The following is a 19,907-nucleotide window of genomic DNA, read 5'->3' as shown; positions in this document are numbered from 1 at the left end:
ATACCCAAACCTCCAGAAAATAACCTAGATCGGAAATTCCGCCGCCGCAAGCCTCTGTAGCCATGAGAAATCAATCTAGGCCCTCTCTGGCACCTTGCTGGAGGGGGCCATCATCACCAGAGGCCATGGAGGAGGATCCCGGAGGGGCCATCATCGACATGAAGGCCAAGATGCAGAGGGAGAGCCTCTCCCCATCTAGGGGGAGGCCATGAAGGAGGAAGCACAAGGGGGAGAACCACTCCTCCTCTCTCTCGGTGGCGCCGGAGTGCCATCGGGAGAGGAATCATCGCCGCGGTGATCATCTTCATCAACATCACCATCATCATCACCATCCTCATCTATTTTACGCGGTCCACTTTCCCGCACCCCGCTGTAATCCCTACTTGAACATGGTGCTTTATGCCACATATTATGATCCAATGATGTCGGGGATATACCCCGCGGTATGACCCGGCCGGAGTTATAACCCGACTGGGACTTGGTAAATCGGCAGGTGATAAACTGGCTGACAGTGAAGACATGTGTTAAGTCAGATGATAACCCGACAGGTGTTAAGTCAGATGATAACCCAGCAGGTGTTAAGTCCGATGATAACCCGACAGACAATCATAAACCGACAGACAGTCATAACCCGGCAAACAGAGTCGCCTGGGGTTAACAAGCCCAAGAGGTAAAGAAGCCCATGAAGGGAAGTCAAAATAGTTTAGGTCTTAGTTCGAGATGGACTCTACATGTAACCCACCCCTTCAACTTATATAAGGAGGGGAAGGGCACCCCAAGAGGGGGGAGAAATAATCTTAAGGGTTAGACACAATTAGGAGAGCCGGTTTACGGCGACTCCCTCATGATGATAATGAGACCTAGCCACAAACAGCATGTAGGGTTGTTACCGGATGATGTTTCCCGGGGCCCGAAGCTATCTAAATCCTTTGTCTTGCGTGTTGCATCTCCCGATTCTGCCCAACCCCTCTCAAGCTACCACATAGATGCGTTGGCCTCACGACTAAGTCCTCACACTAGGACATCTGACGTGATAATTCCACGACAGTTGGCGCCCACTGTGGGGCTAGCGCACGGTGGTGATGAGTTCTTGAAGGGATTTCTCCTAGAGTTTTGAGTCGCGACCTGCCGGATCAGTAAGAGCCGGGTGGCATCACCGCACCCTCAAGCCGCCGAGACAGACAAGAAATTGGTCTCGCCAAGATTCTCCTTAACCGCACCCCAATTACGCTGGAAGAACCTCGTCGGGAACCCGTCTGGCCTTGGAGCCTTCAAGGGCAATTTGGAACAGCGCATCTGCAATCTCTTTATCTGAAAAAGGCTTACAAAGCATATCATTATCTTGGTCTGAAATTTTCCGTTCCAATAATTCCAGGACTGGACCCACATCAAGACTCTGATCGGCAGTAAAAATTCCTTGGAAGTATTCATTAGCCATCTTAATCATTGTTGCAAAGTCCGAATGCACAATGCCAATTCTGTCCACAAGCTCACGTATTTTATTTTTCCTCGCCCTCCAGACCGCTTTACTCTGGAAAAATTTCGTGTTTTTGTCACCCTCCTTCAACCAGTTTATCCGCAATCTTCACAACCACATCATCTCCTCCCGATAGAGTAGTTCATTCATCTTGTCAGTTACCATCTTGATATTATGTCTATCCACATTCATACTCATTAACTCCTCCAACTGTGTACGTGATTTTGCAAGTTCCCTCGAAATATTACCAAATTTCCTACTCCATAACCGGAGTGCATCCATAGTCTTTTCCAAAGCCTTTTGCAACTACGCCATGTTCTGTACAGCTCCAACAGAGGACCAAGCATCTTTTATAACATCTGGGAGGCCCTCATGTCGCTCCCAGAACACCTCATATCTGCGGTTCCGAACGGTTGTTCGACCCGTGTCCGGCCCACCCTTGAGTAGCAGCGCAACATGGTCAGAACAAGGCGAGACCACATGCATCACCGACGAGAAAGCAAACAAATGCCGCCAAGTCGCAGTCGCTACTGCTCAGTCCAACCGAACCTGTACATTTACTGCACCATGACGTTTGTTATCATACGTGAATGGAACACCGGAGAAGCCAAGGTCCACAAGGTTGCACACTTCCAATGTATCCCGAAATGCCATCATGTGTGCATCCGACGGTGGTGTTGCAGACATATGTTCAAAACTCCACAAGGCTTCATTAAAGACATCGATTATTAACCAAGGAAGATCATTAACTGTTGCCAAATTCTGCAACTTTGTCCACGTAATGTGCCTATTTTCCACTAGGGGTTCACCATACACGCACGTAAGGCATCAGCCTGAGTCCGCACCAGCGCATCAATATACCTCTCTTCCTTATCCAGGACCTAAGACATCAAATGATTCATGCCAGTAGAGGGCAAGGCCTCCACTTAATCCCTCGCTATCCACTCCAGCAAATCCTTTCAAGCCTAAACGATTTCTTATTCTCTTCATCTTTCCTTCTTTTTGCCTAGTTTCACATAAGAACACAATATTGGGAGAATGCGACTGTGATATAGTCGCCAACTCTCGAACTGTCCGGGTATTCCCACCTCCTCGACATTTCCAACTAAGAAGATTCATCGGGATCGGCGGTCCCCCGTCTCACAGTGGGGAGCACACCGGTTGAGAGAACACCGACAACTTGCAACATCAACAATTCCAGTCACGCATAGGCTGGATCAAACCTCCACTCAGGAAAACAACAAGACCCGTGCATGCATGCTCCTCATGCAAAATACAATGGATCAACATAATCGGATCTACTTACGACCACCTAGGGTGCACGCACCAGGAGACTCGTAGCAGAGAAATGAGAGACCAGCGACAGCACCGCAACGCCGTCCTGGGAAAGAGAAACCGGCGCACGCGCCGCTGCCTCGAAGGCGGCCGTCGGCGGCCCGGCTAAACCCTAGTCGCCTTGGGTATCGCCTCCACGAGAAGAAAACGCTTCAATGCGGCCCTAAAATCGTGGTTTATCCGTAAATTGCATTGCCATCGACACTAAAATCACTTAAGGAGGGGAATTTGCATTGATTCCACTATAAAGAATCTAACAATATGAGAAACACTAGGGAATAACCAACCATCTTAGGTACACTTAGGAATACCATGTGCAATACATCTTTTTTCTCTTTGCATGGATTTTTCTATTTTTTATAATAAAAAAGAGTAAGGAGTACCATTTTGGTCATTTCATTTCAAAATGATTTTTCGACACGAAAATGAAATAATACAGCGTATTATTATAGAGGCATTATTGTTATATATATATACTCACTCTGTCCCAATATAATTGTCTTTAATCTTTAATCTATTATATAGTACAACAAAGTATATTTGTGATAGGCAGCAAATTCACCCGTCGTTGTCTCATCAACGTGCGACGTGTCGCCATTTCCTTCGCCGGAGAACCTGACGTGGTCCAACCAGTCACCGTCAAACACCGGGACCCACTTGACAGTGAGACAGGGCGAGCCCGAAAACTACGTCACGTCATGCGAGCACCCCCTCCGCATGTGTACCGTCTCCTCGGCCTGGAGGCTTCGACCTTTCCACCACGCCCCCGTCCTCTTTCCCTTCCCGTCGCTCGCTCCCCCCCTACCCGAACCTTCTCGACTCCCTCTTCGCATGGCCGACGCCAAGGCCGAGGCGGCGAGGCAGGCGCCGCAGTCCTCCCAGGAGGAGGAGGAGGACTGGAAGGAGGCCGAGGGGGACGTCGAGGTCGCGGACAGGTCCACGAGCAATGGCGGCGGCGCCGGCGAGGGGATCACGGACAGGCCGATCCGGGTCTACGCCGACGGCATCTACGACCTCTTCCACTTCGGCCACGCGCGCTCGCTCGAGCAGGCCAAGAAATCGTGAGAAATCCCTCCTCCCCCATCCTCTCCCCCCTTGGGCTATTTCGGTTCGATCTGCCCCCCTTGCGTTTCTGACAGGAATTGGGGTCTGACACCGTTTATCATGGTTGGTTGTGGCGCGGATCGCGCCTAATTAGGATCACCGGTTGGCTCTAGCGCGGGGATTGCGCGAGGAAGTTGTTTGGTTGCAGTTCGTTCCTATTTGAAACTCTTCAGGAACGGCCTCAACTTGCTGCTATGTCAGATGTCCAATTTAGTGATCATTCGTGTGATTAGGTTTGGAAGGCATGCGCTTATTGTGGAGACTACGTTGCTTGATGAGGACTCGGTTTGTTTGTGCCCCTGTTTTTTTGGGGCAATAGATGTATGGCTTGGTGGAAAATGGGGCTCCATTTGTGCTTCTATCATGTTGGGGACAAGATTTAGCTGTATTGGTATGTTTTACCTAACGTGATGTGACTCGAGACTCTCGTATTGCTTGCCATGTAATGGATCATTCAGTGGGAGGGCACCTATTTGGTAGATCCCCCCGAATAATGCAGTGTGATTTGGCTTTATTTGCCCACCTCTTTTTTTCCTTTTTATTTTTCGCATCATGTACAATAATCCTGCTCCACAATAATCATTCTCCATTGACATGGACTGGTGTAGTTGTCTGTAGGGTTTGGACTCTGATATTGTTCCTCTCAGACAACTTTCCCTTTATGGTGCTTGGCATCTTCCACTTCTTTTAAGTCGGCAATGAAATGGATTTTGGTTTCTTGTGTTCTGTTCAGATGCCAGTCCTACCTTTCCTAGTGAAATAAGTCTGCTCAAATCAGTATATAATTTTTTATGCGCCCTCTGTTCATTTTGTATTCCTTTTCTTTTACCCTCTCCATGTCGCCCATGACAACATCCATTTTCCATTAGTGGATATTTTATGTATAACTATTGAGAATTCTGCATTTGAAAACACTCATGGGAAGTCATGTGTGCCAACGGTCACCCTTTTTTCTACAATTCCGCCAACAACAAAAAAACTCTCACATATATGAAGCATCTTTTTCCTCAAAATCTCAGTTTGTACATGATGTGATGTTAGTATACTCATGGCATGCACACAGAGGGTAAACTATCATTTTGTGTTAGCTTATGGGGAAATACCTGATTTTCTGTGACACCTTCTATAAGGAATCTTGCACTTGCAGGCATGCTCTGTTTCTCAAGTATGAAGCTGTGGTTTAATCTGCAAATGTCATACTAGTAATCTTGCTGGACAGTTTTTTTTATCTAGTAGTATGCCTAAGGTTCCGTTCTACTATTGGTGCCATAGATTAAATGCATTAACTGCGGACTGGTTTTACATTCTTAATGATTATCCTGAGCATTCTACACAAATTAACTTACTGGGGCTGTTAAATGCGAGAAAATGTCCTGACACTGAACTGTCTGTTGAACTGTAGGTTCCCTAATGCATATCTTCTTGTCGGGTGCTGCAATGATGAGCTGACACATCAATACAAAGGAAGAACTGTCATGACAGAGGACGAGAGATATGAATCACTTCGCCATTGCAAGTAATCGTGTATCATTCTTTACTTCATCCAATATAATCCATGATCGTTGTACATTTCTTCAAAAAAATAGCATGCTAATATGATTTACTATTTTATATTCCAAGGTGGGTTGATGAAGTCATTCCTGACGCTCCGTGGGTAGTAACAGAAGAGTTCTTGAACAAGCATAACATCGATTTTGTCGCACATGATTCTCTGCCGTAAGCATTCAGTTCGAAAGACCTTGCTATTTCTGTGATGCAGTAAATATTTCTTATTTTCATTCTTTTTTTTGTGAGGACCACAGAAAATGTTTCTGTGTTTCTGATGGCCTGATATTCTACACACTGAATGATCTAAGCTTTTAAATCTCTTAACTCATCTATATTCTATCTTTCGTATTTGAATCTACACAGGTATCATGATGCTAGTGGAGCTAGTAATGATGTCTATGAATTTGTGAGTCTTAAGTTTCAAATTGAGCTATTCAAATGTAATCTCAAATAAATTGTGTTCATAGACACCAATTTTACTTTTGATTTCTGTGACTAACATCATCTTGTTTTATCAGGTAAAAAAGCTTGGTAAATTTAAGGAGACCAAGCGCACAGAAGGAATATCAACCTCAGACATTATAATGAGGATTGTTAAAGATTATAATGAGTATGTTATGCGCAATCTGGCCAGGGGGTACAGCAGAAATGATCTTGGTGTCAGCTATGTCAAGGTATGCAATATCAACCTGATGCTTTAGCAAAACTTTACTTATACAAAGTCCTGTTGTTGGATTGTACTACAGTACCACTGCATTATGCTGGCTAGCTGAGCTCTTATATATCTTATTATCAGGAAAAACGACTAAGAGTTAATATGGGATTGAAAACCCTGCGTGACAAAGTGAAGCAGCACCAAGAAAAAGTAGGGGAGAAGGTACTTGTATTCAGCTTCATCTTAATTTATGTTGAAGTATAACTAATTTTTATAATTGATTAACTGTTAACTAGGCAATGTTAGCTTCGCTCTGTATCCATTGGTTGTCTGGTGCAGGGATGAGTGCCTCATGTTTCTTTACTATTTTGTGACTAATTAACCTACTTGTTGTGTGCTAGCCTTATGACATTTGATTGGATATAGTTGACCCGCATGTCCGGAACTCTTGGCTAGATTAACGTTTTGAAGTTTATCGAAGTAGTTTTGGATTTTTGGTATTTTTTTTGAACATCAGTACAGACACAAGCGCTCATATACACGCGCATACACTCATCCCTATGAACGCACACACGCACACCCTATCCCTATGAGTGCCTCCGAAAGACTGAGCCGGCATATCATCTTGAGATTTACGAAGTCACCGTAGGCGCCTCGTCGTCGACGGGAACGTCTCCTCCCACTGAATGCGCATCGCCGGAAATCCTGAAAACCATCCAACCACAGGTTGGTTCGCGTTTTGGATTTTTGGTTGACTTCAGTTGTTTAGTGGAGGATTCCTAACACATATCATCCTTTTCTTTGATGCTTTAATGCGTAGAAGATTGTACAGCTGTGATTGGGCGAGTCCATAGCTTTTCATGAAAAGCTAAAAACATTAGCTTCAGCCATGTCTCACACCATGTGTATTCTAAAGGTTACAATGATGATAAATTGACAGTGGTACATGGCTGTTACTTCAGTTTTATATGTATTATACACAAATCTTTGCATTTATCTAGTTCAACTAATCTTGTGGTGGTCAAGAATTCGATATCTGATGCGTAAGTATTATTTTTATCATATCTGATACTCCGTACATTAGTTGTACTCTATGTATCCAGTATAGCACTGCAAAATGGAAACACTTCACTACCCCTTCTCCTACTCCCGGTTTCCATGTTCATCTCTTCATCTGATAATTTGGATCGATGAACTTAGCCTTCTCAAGTTTACCTGTTCATACATTCTGAGAGAAGCATGTTGATATTTGCAGTGGAGTACGGTGGCAAAACTCCAAGAAGAGTGGGTTGAAAACGCAGATCGCTGGGTTGTTGGTTTTCTAGAGAAATTCGAGGAAGGTTGCCATTCAATGGTTTGTTACCTTTGCCTGTTAATAGTTTACTGCTGCTCTCCTCCAGTAGGAGGTCCATGCCCATATATGCCTAAATCTAAGCTACTTCCCAGGGAACTGCCATTAAGGAAAGAATCCAGGAAAGGCTGAAGGAGGCGCAGTCTAGGGACTTCAGCCTTCTACAATACGACAGTGACGACTTTGACGACTTTGAAGAAGAAGACGATGAAGTTGCCAAAGATGCCAAATACGTGAAAGAATAGCGCCACTGTAAAATTTTACGTCAAAAGTATAATACAGGCATGCAATGCATGTTAACAGTCTTCGTCAACCACAATCCTTCACCATGTATCTGTCCCTTTGATTGTGAGCTTCACTGTCAAGGTAGATCTGCGTGCTGTGTTTGTAGCTGTACTTGATGTTTTTCTAGGCATTAGCGTACGCTCATGTAAAAGTTCTACTGTGAGGCATAACACTCTTTATTTGGAGGATATCGATTTCAATTCCAGTTCTTATTAAGAAGACCTTTTCCATTTTGTAATTACACTTGTTTATTTTCCGTTTTTGACATCAAACTCTGAGGTGGTACTTTTTTTTTCATGTGTGTGGGAAATGATAAACGTTCATTCTTTGAATAATCGGTGGCTTACTCTACAAATGTTGGATTCAGTTTTTTTAAAAAGAAAGTTGTTTGGATTCCCTGCGCCTCGCTGCGGCGTCTTCACCGTTCCTTGAAGAAAACTTCGGGAGGAGACTTGGCTCCTAGTAAATGAGTTTTCTTGTGAAGCAAGGAGGCTCCCTTTTAAATCCCTGCTGCTTGGATTGATCCAAAGAGTTGGCCGTGATCTTTCCTCCCGGGAGTGGGTTAACTCCCTCAAGCCGGAGAGCCATGGATTCATGCTTGCTTCCACAGAGGTGGTAGCGTCTTCCTCGCTCTCGTTTTGCCCCGCAGAACAAGGCACCGGTGCTGTTATAAGTCAACCCAAGAACCATCCGGTCCTCTTCTTCTATGCCTCCGTGCGTCGCCGGCTGCCATGTCGCTGCTGTCGAGGCTGCGGCTGGTCACCGTGGACGTGACGGGGACGCTGATCGCCTACAGAGGGCAGCTCGGCGACTACTACTGCACGGCGGCCAGGTCCGCCGGGGTGGCGTGCCCCGGCTACGCGCGCATGCACCAGGCCTTCAAGGCCGCCTACGCCGACATGGCGACCAAGCAGCCCTGCTTCGGCCACGCCTCCAGGATGCCCGACCATCGCTGGTGGAGGACGTGCGTCAGGGACTCCTTCCTCAGGGTAAGGTGAAGGTCGGTGCTCTGCCGTGCCCTGTTCGTTTCTCCAAGAAACTCCGAAGCGTCGACGGGGAGAGTAATAATGTCGTGCGTGTAGAATGTGCAACTACTCTATTCTGATGCTCTGGCGGCTTTTTCTCTCTTTGTTGTTGGTATGTAATGCTGCAGGCAGGACACGAGTACGATGATGCCACATTTGAGGGGATCTTCGGGCAAATCTACGCCGCCTTCGGCTCCCCCGCCCCGTACTCGGTGTTCCCCGACGCGCGGCCCTTCCTCCGATGGCTGCGCGGCGAGGGGATCATGGCCGGGGTCGTCACCAACGCGGACTGCCGCTACAGGGACGTCGTCCTGCCCGCGCTGGGGCTGAACCAGGTCGGCAGCTGCCCTCGACCGCCGTCTCGCTCGCGCTGCCGGGAGCTATACATTGCTCAGTTCTGTTTCTGATTTATGTGTGCAGGGGTCCGAGTGGGACTTCGGGGTGTTCTCGGGCGTCGCCGGCGTCGAGAAGCCCGACCGGCGGATCTACGAGATGGCGCTGGAGGCGGCCGGGGGCGTGGCGCCGGAGGAGGCGCTGCACATCGGCGACAGCATGAGCAAGGACTACGCGCCGGCGCGGGCCGTGGGGATGCACGCGCTGGTGCTGGACAGGTTCGGGACCGCCGACGCCGAGAGATGGCGGCGGTCCGGCGCGGTGGTGCTCCCTGACCTCGTCTCTGCCCGGGAGTGGCTCACCCGGGATCCCCCTGCCGCGCATGGAGGAACCAACAACGCCGGCGCGGAGGAATGGCCATTCTGAAAAATAGGGTGCAGAGTTGGGACATGAGTGGGCATTGCTGCAAGTGTATGAAATCCTGGACACACAAGAACTGGCTCTTTGATGATACAGCATTCATTGATGAGATTGCCAACTGTTGTGATGTGAGCAAGAGCGCAAGTTAAGCAACTTATTCAGAATTGATGCGCGATGCCATGATCGGTGCAGAAATTGGTGGACCTTTCGATTTTTAAGTCCCGCTTGCTCAATCTGTCGGAGATGCTCGTAAGGATAGGATGTGCGTCCGTTCATAAGGTTGAGTGTATGTATATATGTGTAAGCGTATGTGTCTTGCCATGTTTTTAGAAAAAAAGGCGTCAACCGACTGATTCGTGCTTAGTATCAATCGCACCAGCGCGTCTCCCCCTCACGTCGCTACCATAATTTCCCATGCGTGCCCCACAGTTCCTCATCCCCGCGCATACCGTCGTCCCTTTCTCCCTCGCACGCCTATGTGTATCTCACCTGGGGACACCCCACCCCCCTCCTTAGTGCCGGCAAAGGCCATGGTCTGTTGTTCCGCCATCGACCTCCCATACAACATATCTACGCCCAAGTAGCACAACTCATGTCGCGACACATCTCACGACCCCCACCTTGCAACATCTCCAGCCACTAGTAGTACACCACCTACTGCAGTGCCTCCAGCAAACGCCCCTTTGCAACAAGCATGGTGGGCGAACTCTTATTGCAACATCTTTGATGACCGCCCCTTTGTCGCATCCCCGTCAAACGCCCTTTTTCCAGCAAGCATGACCAGCGAGCCTCCCTTGCAGCATTACACATGTTGCAGCACCTCTCGTGACCACCCTTTGCGTTGTGATCATGACTCTAAAGACCCATTGTGACCACAATTGCTGCGAAGAGGACCCACTGTGACCACAATTGCTACGAAGAGAGCGTCGTCAAGGCTTTGCAATCTACAAACAATAATATGAATACTCATTTTACTTATAGACCCAAAAAATTACAAAGTTGGTGACGTTGGATCCTTTGGCGAGCACTCGGGTAGCCCTGATTTTTTCACCTATACATCTAATTAATTACATGGAAGAGACGATGCGGAATAACCTTCATGCTTCAACTTCTTGTAATATCAGCAACATGCAATATGTATATTTGAGTTCTCATGCATCCGCAATCTCACAACTACATATGTCGGTGTCAAACATGATGAGTTCAGTTAATTATTGTGAGACACTCCGTGTTAGGAACTTCAATGGCACGCAAGAGGGTGTTTCACCATTTTATTCATTCGCAATTAACTCACAAATATGTGAGTCCAAACATGACGACGAATGAGGAAATTCATCATGCCACTACCAATTATTTGGTTATCCATCTTCAACCGTGCTACACCTCACGTCACTATTTTTTTGCACCATACGCAACCATTGACGGATTATGGATGGGCTTAGGCCCATAGAAGACAATAATTCCTGGTTAATCTCTAAGGCCCAGGCATGTGTACGGCAAGTGGTGGGAAGTTTAATATCATGCTGCTACAACAAGAAGAGTGAGACATCCTTATAAGGATTGCTCTACCACTTGCTATTGGGAGCTTGGGAATAGGAGATGTACACATGTGCTCCTCCTCCTCCGCCGCCCGCCTCGCCTCGTCTCGTCTCGTCACGACGCGCATGCGGGAATGAGCCGAGGCGAAGCTTATTTTTGCCTGTCAGGAATGGTTAATTAATCTCAGATTAGTTAACAAGTCACTTATGGAAGTGCCACTGTCCGAGATGTTGGACCGTGGGTTGTTTGCGGACTCGGTTGTGGGCCTGAGCCCAGGCACATCTACCCGACGATCTATATAAGAAGGTGTTGGCCAGTGCAGTGAACCCTAACCCAGTTCACTCACTCCCTCTCGCACAACCCTAGCTGTCATCTACTGTTCCTCTCTTTGTGCTGCTCCGGCGATCCCATCCCGACGACCGCATGCACGATTGGTCAGGAGAGCAGGTGCCTCCGGAACCCTGTCGGTCGAGATCCTGCCCGGGAGCATGGCAATAAAGGTTTTGGGGAGCGTCTCGACGCGACTGCTCCCGATCCGTCCCCGTCTCTGTTCGCCTCTGCTTCCACTACTTTCCCCTGCATCGACACCATGGTCGAAGACGCCACCGCCAAGAAGAATGCCCAGGACGACGCCGAGGCTGCTACTACCATCGCCGCGTTGGCCTGGCCAACTGGAGGTTATGATCTGTTCATCCCTCGTTTACTCGTACATTTGCTAGCCGTATATATGTTGTTCATAGATGTTTTGGTTTTATGTACTGTACGTGCTCACATGCTTAGGTATCGATATGAGATGCTGAAAGGACATGTGCTGCCCCCATGTTTGGTTTTGGTAATTAATGACATTCTCTATGGACTAATGGTTGCCTTGAGCTATATTTGAAGGATTTTTCCATAGGTTTTTCTTGAAGTCCATGTGTTGGTTTCAAGGAGTTTATGTGTTAACCAAGGTGCTATTAAGGATCTATCCAAAGATTGGTCATGTGTGAGTTTAGCTTATTGCAAGCATGTATTGAAGAAGAAGATTGTGTGAACATTCATGTTTACCTTCGAGACATCATCTTAATGAAGAGAGTTGGAAAGATTCAAGGTTGATCAAGACTATGTACAAAGAGTGATTCAAGTTGATCAACACATAAAGCATAAAAGATGTACGAGGTGGGAACAAGTGATCTCATGGTATGGTAAGCATTGTCCATTACGCTTTCTGTACTAACCCGTGGTCTATGTGAGAGTTCTATGGGGGGTTAGGTTTGTGTCCATGGGCTTTCATCAAGAGGAAGATATCATACAACCCATGGAGGATGACATGAAGTGGTGATCATCATCAAGATTGCGGTGTGCAAGTTCAAGTGGAGCATCACGAAGAGATCATGCTTGAAGCTTGCCATCCATTGTGGTGATAATGACTTGTGGAGATGTGTCGAAGTATGGCTCACCCATAGTGGAGTATGGGGGAGCAATCAACTAGTCTTCATCGAGCCAACGCAATCAAGAAAGGTGGTCCAACTTAAGGGAGTCAAGATTGTTATCATCTAGCTCAAGTGGACTATGTGCAAGGCAAAGGTTTGCCCTTGATAGGTTTTTTGTTTTACTGGTCTCATGGAGGTAGTTGGGAGACCGGGTTATAGGATCGATAACCATGCTATCAAGGGGGGCTCTCAAATTGGTAGCTTGATCATATCATTCGTAGAGAGCTCAAACCATTGCATCCTTGCATCATCTTTCTTGGTTCTTGTTTGGTTATTCTCCTTATGAGATTTGGAGCTTATGGTCATCTTCATGACAAGCTCGAGTTCATCGAAAACGGAGTTCACATGCATCTTCTATGATGTTTTTGATGTTGGGGTTTTTTGCCGGTTCTTCATTCATAGAGGTTTCACATCTCTATACCGTTAGCAATTTTGTATTGCCTCTTCTTGTTGCTGCTGGATGCTGCTCGTCGTCATCTATCCAACAAGCTTGAGTTTGCTCAATTCGGAGCTCATATACAAAAGTTGTGGCAGTTCTGGTTTTCCTGGTGCATCTGTTTTGCTTGGGGCTTGCGTCTTGCACCCCTGCGGTAGTACCATTCTGGGCAGCGGTAGTACCGCCTGTAAGAAGTAGTACCGTCCCTGTCGGGTGGTAGTACCGCTTGTAATCGGTATTTCTGCTGTCCAGTTCCGTGGCTTCTATCGCTGCTTTTTCTGGGGGTTATGTTTTTCGTGTCGGGTTAAGCGGTAGTAGGGCGGCAGTGTGTACGACAATACCGCCTATAAGCGGTAGTACCGCCCCTGTCGGGCGGTAGTACTGCTACTGTAGTACTGTCGTCGTGCTCTGCTCTGCCCTGCCTCCTCTGCTCCTATGTTCTGTGATACATCTCCAATGTAACTACTTTTCCAAACACTATTGCCCTTGTTTTGGACTCTAACTTGCATGATTTGAATGAAACTAACCCAGACTCACGCTGTTTTCAGCAGAACTGCCATGGTGTTATTTTTATGCAGAAAACAAAAGTTCTCAGAATGACCTGAAAATCCACGGAGATAACTTTTGGAAAATATAAAAAATACTAGCGAAAGAATCAAGGCCAGGGGGCCCACACCCTGTCCACGAGGGTGGGGGCGCGCTCCCTCCCCCTGGGTGCGCCCCCTGCCTCGTGGGCCCCTTGGTGCTCCACCGACCTCAACTCCAAATATTCACGTTCAGGGAGAAAAAAATCAGAGAGAAAGTTTCATCGCGTTTTACGATACGAAGCCGCCGCCAAGCCCTAATCTCTCTCGGGAGGGCTGATCTGGAGTCCTTTCGGGGCTCCGGAGAGGGGGATTCGTCGCCGTCGTCATCATCGACCATCCTTCATCACCAATTTCATGATGCTCATCGCCGTGCGTGAGTAATTCCATCGTAGGCTTGCTGTACGGTGATGGGTTGGATGAGATTTACCATGTAATCAAGTTAGTTTTGTTAGGGTTTGATCCCTAGTATCCACTATGTTCTGAGATTGATGTTGCTATGACTTTGCTATGCTTAATGCTTGTCACTAGGGCCCGAGTGCCATGATTTCAGATCTGAACCTATTATGTTTTCATGAATATATGTGAGTTCTTGATCCTATCTTGCAAGTCTATAGTCACCTATTATGTGTTATGATCCGACAACCCCGAAGTGACAATAATCGGGATACTTCTCGGTGATGACCATAGTTTGAGGAGTTCATGTATTCACTAAGTGCTAATGCTTTGGTCCGGTACTCTATTAAAAGGAGGCCTTAATATCCCTTAGTTTCCATTAGGACCCCGCTGCCACGGGAGGGTAGGACAAAAGATGTCATGCATGTTCTTTTCCATAAGCACGTATGACTATATTCGGAATACATGCCTCATTACATTGATGAACTAGAACTAGTTCTGTGTCACCCTATGTTATAACTATTACATAAGGAATCACATCCGACATAATTATCCATCACTGATCCAATGCCTACGAGCTTTTCACATATTGTGCTTTGCTTATTTACTTTACCGTTGCTATTGTTACAATTACTACAAAACTGCTATCGTTACTTTTACCACTGTTACCATTACTATCATACTACTTTGCTACTAAATACTTTGTTGTAGATACTAAGTTATCCAGGTGTGGTTGAATTGACAACTCAACTGCTAATACTTGAGAATATTCTTTGGCTCCCCTTGTGTCGAATCAATAAATTTGGGTTGAATACTCGACCCTCGAAAACTGTTGCGATCCCCTATACTTGTGGGTTATCAAGACTATTTTCTGGCGCAGTTGCCGGGGAGCATAGCTCTATTCTTTGAGTCACTTGGGATTTATATCTGCTGGTCACTATGAAGAACTTGAAAGACGAAAGAACTAAAATTTTTCCCTAAACTACGAGGGGAGGTAAGGAACTGCCATCTAGCTCTGCACTAGATTCTCCTTCTGTTTTGAGTAAGCTTGCGACACCTAAACCTGCTGCTGCTATGAATTCTGATATGTCGCATGTTATTGATGATGCCACTTCTACTATGCATGATACTTATGATGAAACTACTTCTGTGCTTGATACTACTTTGCCATTAGGTAAATTTCTAGATGAACAACTTGCTAGGGTTAGAGAGAATGAAATTATTGAAGATGAAATTATTGATGATAGTGATGATGAAGGTTTTCCCCCTAAGTATGATTTACCTGTTGTTCCAGAGGGTTATGTTATGGATGAAGAAGCTGCTAGAGCTATTCTTGCTTGCAGTGATAGATATGATCTTAAGAAATTATTAGTTAAATGGAAGCATCAATCTCTTAATGCTAGAATGAAATATGACCCTGCTTTTTCTACCTCACCTATCTTTGTTACTAATAATGATTATGAATTCTATGTTGATCCTGAGATAATTACTTTAGTTGAATCTGAACCTTTTTATGGCAGTGAATCTGAAACTGTTGTGGCACATCTTACTAAATTGAATGATATAACCACCTTGTTCACTAATGATGAGAAATCTCGCTACTATTATATCCTTAAGATATTTCCATTCTCATTAAAGGGTGATGCTAAAACTTGGTTTAATTCTCTTGATCCTGGTTGTGTGCGTAGTCCCCAGGATATGATTTATTACTTCTCTGCTAAATATTTCCCTGCTCATAAGAAACAAGCTGCCTTGCGGGAAATATATAATTTTGTGCAAATCGAAGAAGAGAGTCTCCCACAAGCTTGGGGGAGGCTTCTTCGATTACTTAATGCTTTGCCTGATCATCCTCTTAAGAAAAATGAAATACTTGATATCTTCTATAATGGACTAATTGATGCTTCCAAGGACCACTTGGATAGTTGTGCTGGTTGTGTTTTCAGGGAAAGAACAGTCGACCAAGCTGAATTGTTATTGAATAATATGTTGAATAATGAAAATAATTGGACTCTTCCTGAGCCAATTGAGCCAACTCCCGAGCCTATTCCTAAACCAACTCCGAAGAAGAGGGGTGTTCTATTTCTCAGTCCTGAAGATATGTAAGAGGCAAAGAAATCTATGAAAGAAAAAGGTATTAAAGCTGAAGATGTTAAGAATTTACCTCCTATTGAAGAAATACATGGTCTTAATATACCACCTGTTGAAGAAACACATTGTCTTGATAACCCGACACAGGTAGTAAAGGTAAATTCTCTCTATAGATATGATAAAGTTGAAATCCCCTCTACTAAATTTCATAGCCAATGTTTGGATGAATTTGATGATTTTATGGCTAGGCAAGAAAGTTTTAATGCTTATGTTGGTAGAGAACTACAGAGTAATGCTTACATGATTGGAAGTTTGAGTGATTATATGGCTAGAGTTAAAGGTGAACTTAAACTCATTAGCAAATATGCTTCTATGGTTACCACTCAAGCAGAACAAGTACTTAAAGCTCAAAGTGATTTGCTCGATGAATTAAATATGAACATGATTTTGCTATTAGAGTGGCTATTAGAACTGGTAAAATGACTCAGGAACCTTTGTATCCTGAAGGCCACCCTAAGAGAATCGAGCAAGATTCTCAAAGAAATAATTTAGATGCTCCTAGTCCTTCTAAAAAGAAGAAAAAGAAAAATGATAGGACTTTGCATGCTTCTAGTGAACCTGTTATAGACACACCTGAGAATCCCAATGATATTTCTATTTCTGATGCTGAAACACAATCTGGTGATGAACATAAACCTAGTGATAATGTTAATGATAATGTTCATGTTGAGATTCTCAGGTGATGAACATAAACCTAGCAATAATAATGATGTAGAGATTGAACCTGTTGTCGATCTTGATAACCCACAATCAAAGAGTCAATGTTATGATAAGAGAGATTTTGTTGCTAGGAAGAACGGTAAAGAAAGAGAACCATGGGTTCAGAAACCCATGCCTTTTCCTCCTAACCCATCCAAGAAAAAGGATGATGAGGATTTTGAGCGCTTTGCTGAAATGATTAGACCTATCTTCTTACATATGCGCTTAACTGATATGCTTAAAGTAAATCCTTATGCTAAATATATGAAAGATATTATTACAAATAAAAGAAAGATACCAAAAGCTGAAATTTCCATCATGCTTGCTAATTATACTTTTCAGGGTGGAATACCTAAGAAACTTGGAGATCCAGGAGTACCAACTATACCTTGCTCCATTAAAAGAAACTATGTTAAAATTGCTTTATGTGATCTTGGAGCCGGTGTTGGTGTTATGCCTCTCTCTTTATATCGTACACTTGAATTGAATAAGTTGACACCTACTGAAATATCTTTGCAAATGGCTGATAAATCAACTGCTATACCTGTCGGTATTTGTGAGGATGTGCCGGTTGTGGTTGCAAATGTCACTATCTTAACGGACTTTGTTATTCTTGATATTCCTGAGGATGATAGTATGTCGATTATCCTTGGTAGACCTTTCTTGAATACTGCAGGGGCTGTTATTGATTGCAACAAAGGCAATGTCACTTTTCATGTTAATGGCAATGAGCATACGATACACTTTCTGAGGAAACAACCTCAAGTTCATAACATCAATTCTATTGGAAAAATTCCAACTATCATTATTGGAGGTTTTGAATTTCCTCTTCCTACTGTCAAGAAAAAATATGATATTCTTATTATAGGGATGTTCATATCCCCGTTGAGGTAACCTAGTGTTATTCGAAATTTTTCCCATTCCATGTTATTCGGAATGAGTTTGTTAACAAGACTTGATCAACCTTGTTAGTGGATTCCTTTTGATGATCATGAGATGGATGAAACTAGAAGGCACAACCTTCTGTACCCTCCTTTTACTTTCTGTTATTTAGAATAAATAAAGCGAAAATAGTATTATCTGTCTGTTTTCTGAATTATCCATGCAATAAAAAATATCCCGAAAATAAAAGTTCTTCAAATGCCCTGCAAATTTAGTATGATTTTTTCTAGAATATTTGAGGATTTTAGGCACTGAGAACACAGCAGGGGGCAAGCACCTGGCCACGAGGGTCCAGGGCGCACCCACTCTCACTGGGCGCGCCCTTGCCTCATGGGCCCACGGTGGCCCCCCTCCACTTATTCCTGCACCCACACACTCCATCTTCCTCCCAAAAAAATCCCTATCCAGCTCAAGCACGAGTTCTAGCTCATTTTGCTGCGAATTTCAATCTCCTTGCTCAAAGCTCCATTCACAAAACTGCTTTGGGAGATTGTTCCTTGGTATGTGACTCCTCCAATGGTCCAATTAGTTTTTGTTCTAGTGCTTTATTCATTGCAAATTTTTGCTGCCTAGGTGACCCTGTTCTTGAGCTTGCATGTCAAATTTATGAGGTCCGAAGTAATTTTAATGCATGATATAGGCTCTAGGCACTTATGGGAGTAGTTTCTATCAATCTTGTTTAGTTTGATTCACTTTTATTTTGAGTTACTAAAATTTCAGAAATTTTTCAGATGAAGAAATATGTTTAGGAAAATGTACCAAGGTGGTTCTTCAACAAAGAAAGGACCCAGGAGTGCTATGCGTGAGCAAGACGATGAACCACCAAGGGAAGCCGACGTGCGGCCTTGTAAATGGCCGTCAGAAGAGTTTATGGTCAATGCAGGCATCAAGGATGAATTTGATGCATATGTGCGTAATGCCAATCTTGAGGACTTCATGCAAGATAAGTGTCCTCAGTACTACCATTTGACTGATTCATTCGTTAGAAGATTTAAATTTACGTCTTCGCGTAATTCTCAAAATGTCCCGTTTGATATTTATGATCAATCATATACCATGAACCTAGAAGATTTTACTACTGCTTGCAAACTCCCGTAGTGGGGCAATGTTAATGAACCCCGTAAATCTGAATATAAAGACTTTCTTGCTAGTATCACTGTGGGAGAATCTAGAGACATAGCACATGCTACCATAGGGAGCATTCATTTTCCTGCTATAAACTATTTTGCTCTCTTCATTGGTAGATGCATAAATGGTAAAGTGAAGCATGTCACATGTGTGACCCTGATCTTTGTGTCCTCAAGAGTGCTATATTAGGTAATAAGGATTACAACTTGGGGGCAATTGTTGCATGTAGGTTGCATAATAATGGTTTATCTGGAGATTTGTTTGGAGGGGTTTATGCGACCCGTGTTGCTAATTATCTTGGTATACCTCCACGTGAGGGTGATAGAGAGTTTCTACCCGCTTATTTAGATTATAATGCTATGGTCAATCATCATTTGCTTGTGAGGAATGAACAATTCCTCCAGTATCGACTAATCTTTGACAGCTGTCGCTCTGTCCATGTTACTCTCCCTGCTCCTGCCCTTTTTGATTATCAGGCAAAAAGAAGATATGTTGTAACGAGGGAGGAGGCAACCAAACACGAGAGGAGAGCAGAGGCAGCTCGCCACCATGCCGCAGCTCAGGAGGCAATGGCTGCTGCATCTCAGTACGACCCCAGTTACAACTTCGGATTTCAGCCAGGCTACCCATGGCAATAGACCAACTTAGGCCAAAAGCCTAAGCTTGGGGGAGTACGTATTTCTCACCGACATTACATTTATGATCACACACTCATTCTAGTTGTCGGTGCTCATACTTTTTCATTGTACCATCCATGCTAGTTTAATTTCTTTTTCTAGCTTTCTTCTTGTGTGTTTAATAAACCTTAAGAAAAACAAAAAAATAGTTAGTTTAATTTCCATGCTTTTAGTAGTAACTAAAAATAAAACCCAAAAATATTTCTCGTTCTTCTTCTACTTGTTGGGAGCTTTCCCGTGTAAATAGTTTTCTTTTCTTTTCTTTCCTTTGGGGGTCGAGAGGAGAAGACCATAATGAAAATGCTTAGTGGCTCTTATATGCATGATTATTGATTTAACTTAGAGCCCATATT

The 19,907-nt window shown here is 44.5% G+C and overlaps 2 protein-coding genes across 2 annotated transcripts; both read left to right on the top strand.

Moving 5' to 3' along the window:
• The first annotated feature begins 3,589 nt into the window (after window positions 1-3,589).
• LOC123136627 (choline-phosphate cytidylyltransferase 2) lies at window positions 3,590-7,993 on the top strand. The gene is made up of 8 exons (XM_044556054.1): window positions 3,590-3,873; window positions 5,319-5,432; window positions 5,537-5,632; window positions 5,828-5,870; window positions 5,983-6,138; window positions 6,261-6,341; window positions 7,375-7,473; window positions 7,566-7,993. Exons 1-8 carry the CDS (start codon window positions 3,644-3,646, stop codon window positions 7,713-7,715), a joined length of 969 nt encoding a protein of 322 aa, XP_044411989.1. The 5' UTR covers window positions 3,590-3,643; the 3' UTR covers window positions 7,716-7,993.
• Window positions 7,994-8,131: 138 nt separating this feature from the next.
• Window positions 8,132-9,871, top strand: LOC123136628 (haloacid dehalogenase-like hydrolase domain-containing protein 3). Its single transcript, XM_044556055.1, has 3 exons — window positions 8,132-8,744; window positions 8,909-9,115; window positions 9,201-9,871. The coding sequence occupies exons 1-3, from the start codon at window positions 8,487-8,489 to the stop codon at window positions 9,537-9,539; spliced, it is 804 nt and encodes a 267-aa protein (XP_044411990.1). The 5' UTR covers window positions 8,132-8,486; the 3' UTR covers window positions 9,540-9,871.
• Window positions 9,872-19,907: the final 10,036 nt, after the last annotated feature.

The sequence above is a fragment of the Triticum aestivum genome, chromosome 6B, assembly GCF_018294505.1.
Source record: "Triticum aestivum cultivar Chinese Spring chromosome 6B, IWGSC CS RefSeq v2.1, whole genome shotgun sequence".
Taxonomy (NCBI): Eukaryota; Viridiplantae; Streptophyta; class Magnoliopsida; order Poales; family Poaceae; genus Triticum; species Triticum aestivum.
The sequence above is the reverse complement of the archived record's forward strand: the minus strand, read 5'-3'. Positions and strand labels throughout refer to the sequence as shown.

What these genes read in the sequence shown, in the direction of transcription:
- LOC123136627 (XM_044556054.1), top strand. Translation starts at nt 3,644, where the DNA reads ATGGCCGACGCCAAGGCCGAGGCGGCGAGGCAGGCGCCGCAGTCCTCC. An exon ending in GTCGCACATGATTCTCTGCC is followed by an intron (nt 5,633 to 5,827) that starts GTAAGCATTCAG and finishes GAATCTACACAG; the next exon opens with GTATCATGATGCTAGTGGAG. An exon ending in AAGAAAAAGTAGGGGAGAAG is followed by an intron (nt 6,342 to 7,374) that starts GTACTTGTATTC and finishes TGATATTTGCAG; the next exon opens with TGGAGTACGGTGGCAAAACT.
- LOC123136628 (XM_044556055.1), top strand. Translation starts at nt 8,487, where the DNA reads ATGTCGCTGCTGTCGAGGCTGCGGCTGGTCACCGTGGACGTGACGGGG. An exon ending in TCAGGGACTCCTTCCTCAGG is followed by an intron (nt 8,745 to 8,908) that starts GTAAGGTGAAGG and finishes GTAATGCTGCAG; the next exon opens with GCAGGACACGAGTACGATGA. An exon ending in CCGCGCTGGGGCTGAACCAG is followed by an intron (nt 9,116 to 9,200) that starts GTCGGCAGCTGC and finishes TTATGTGTGCAG; the next exon opens with GGGTCCGAGTGGGACTTCGG.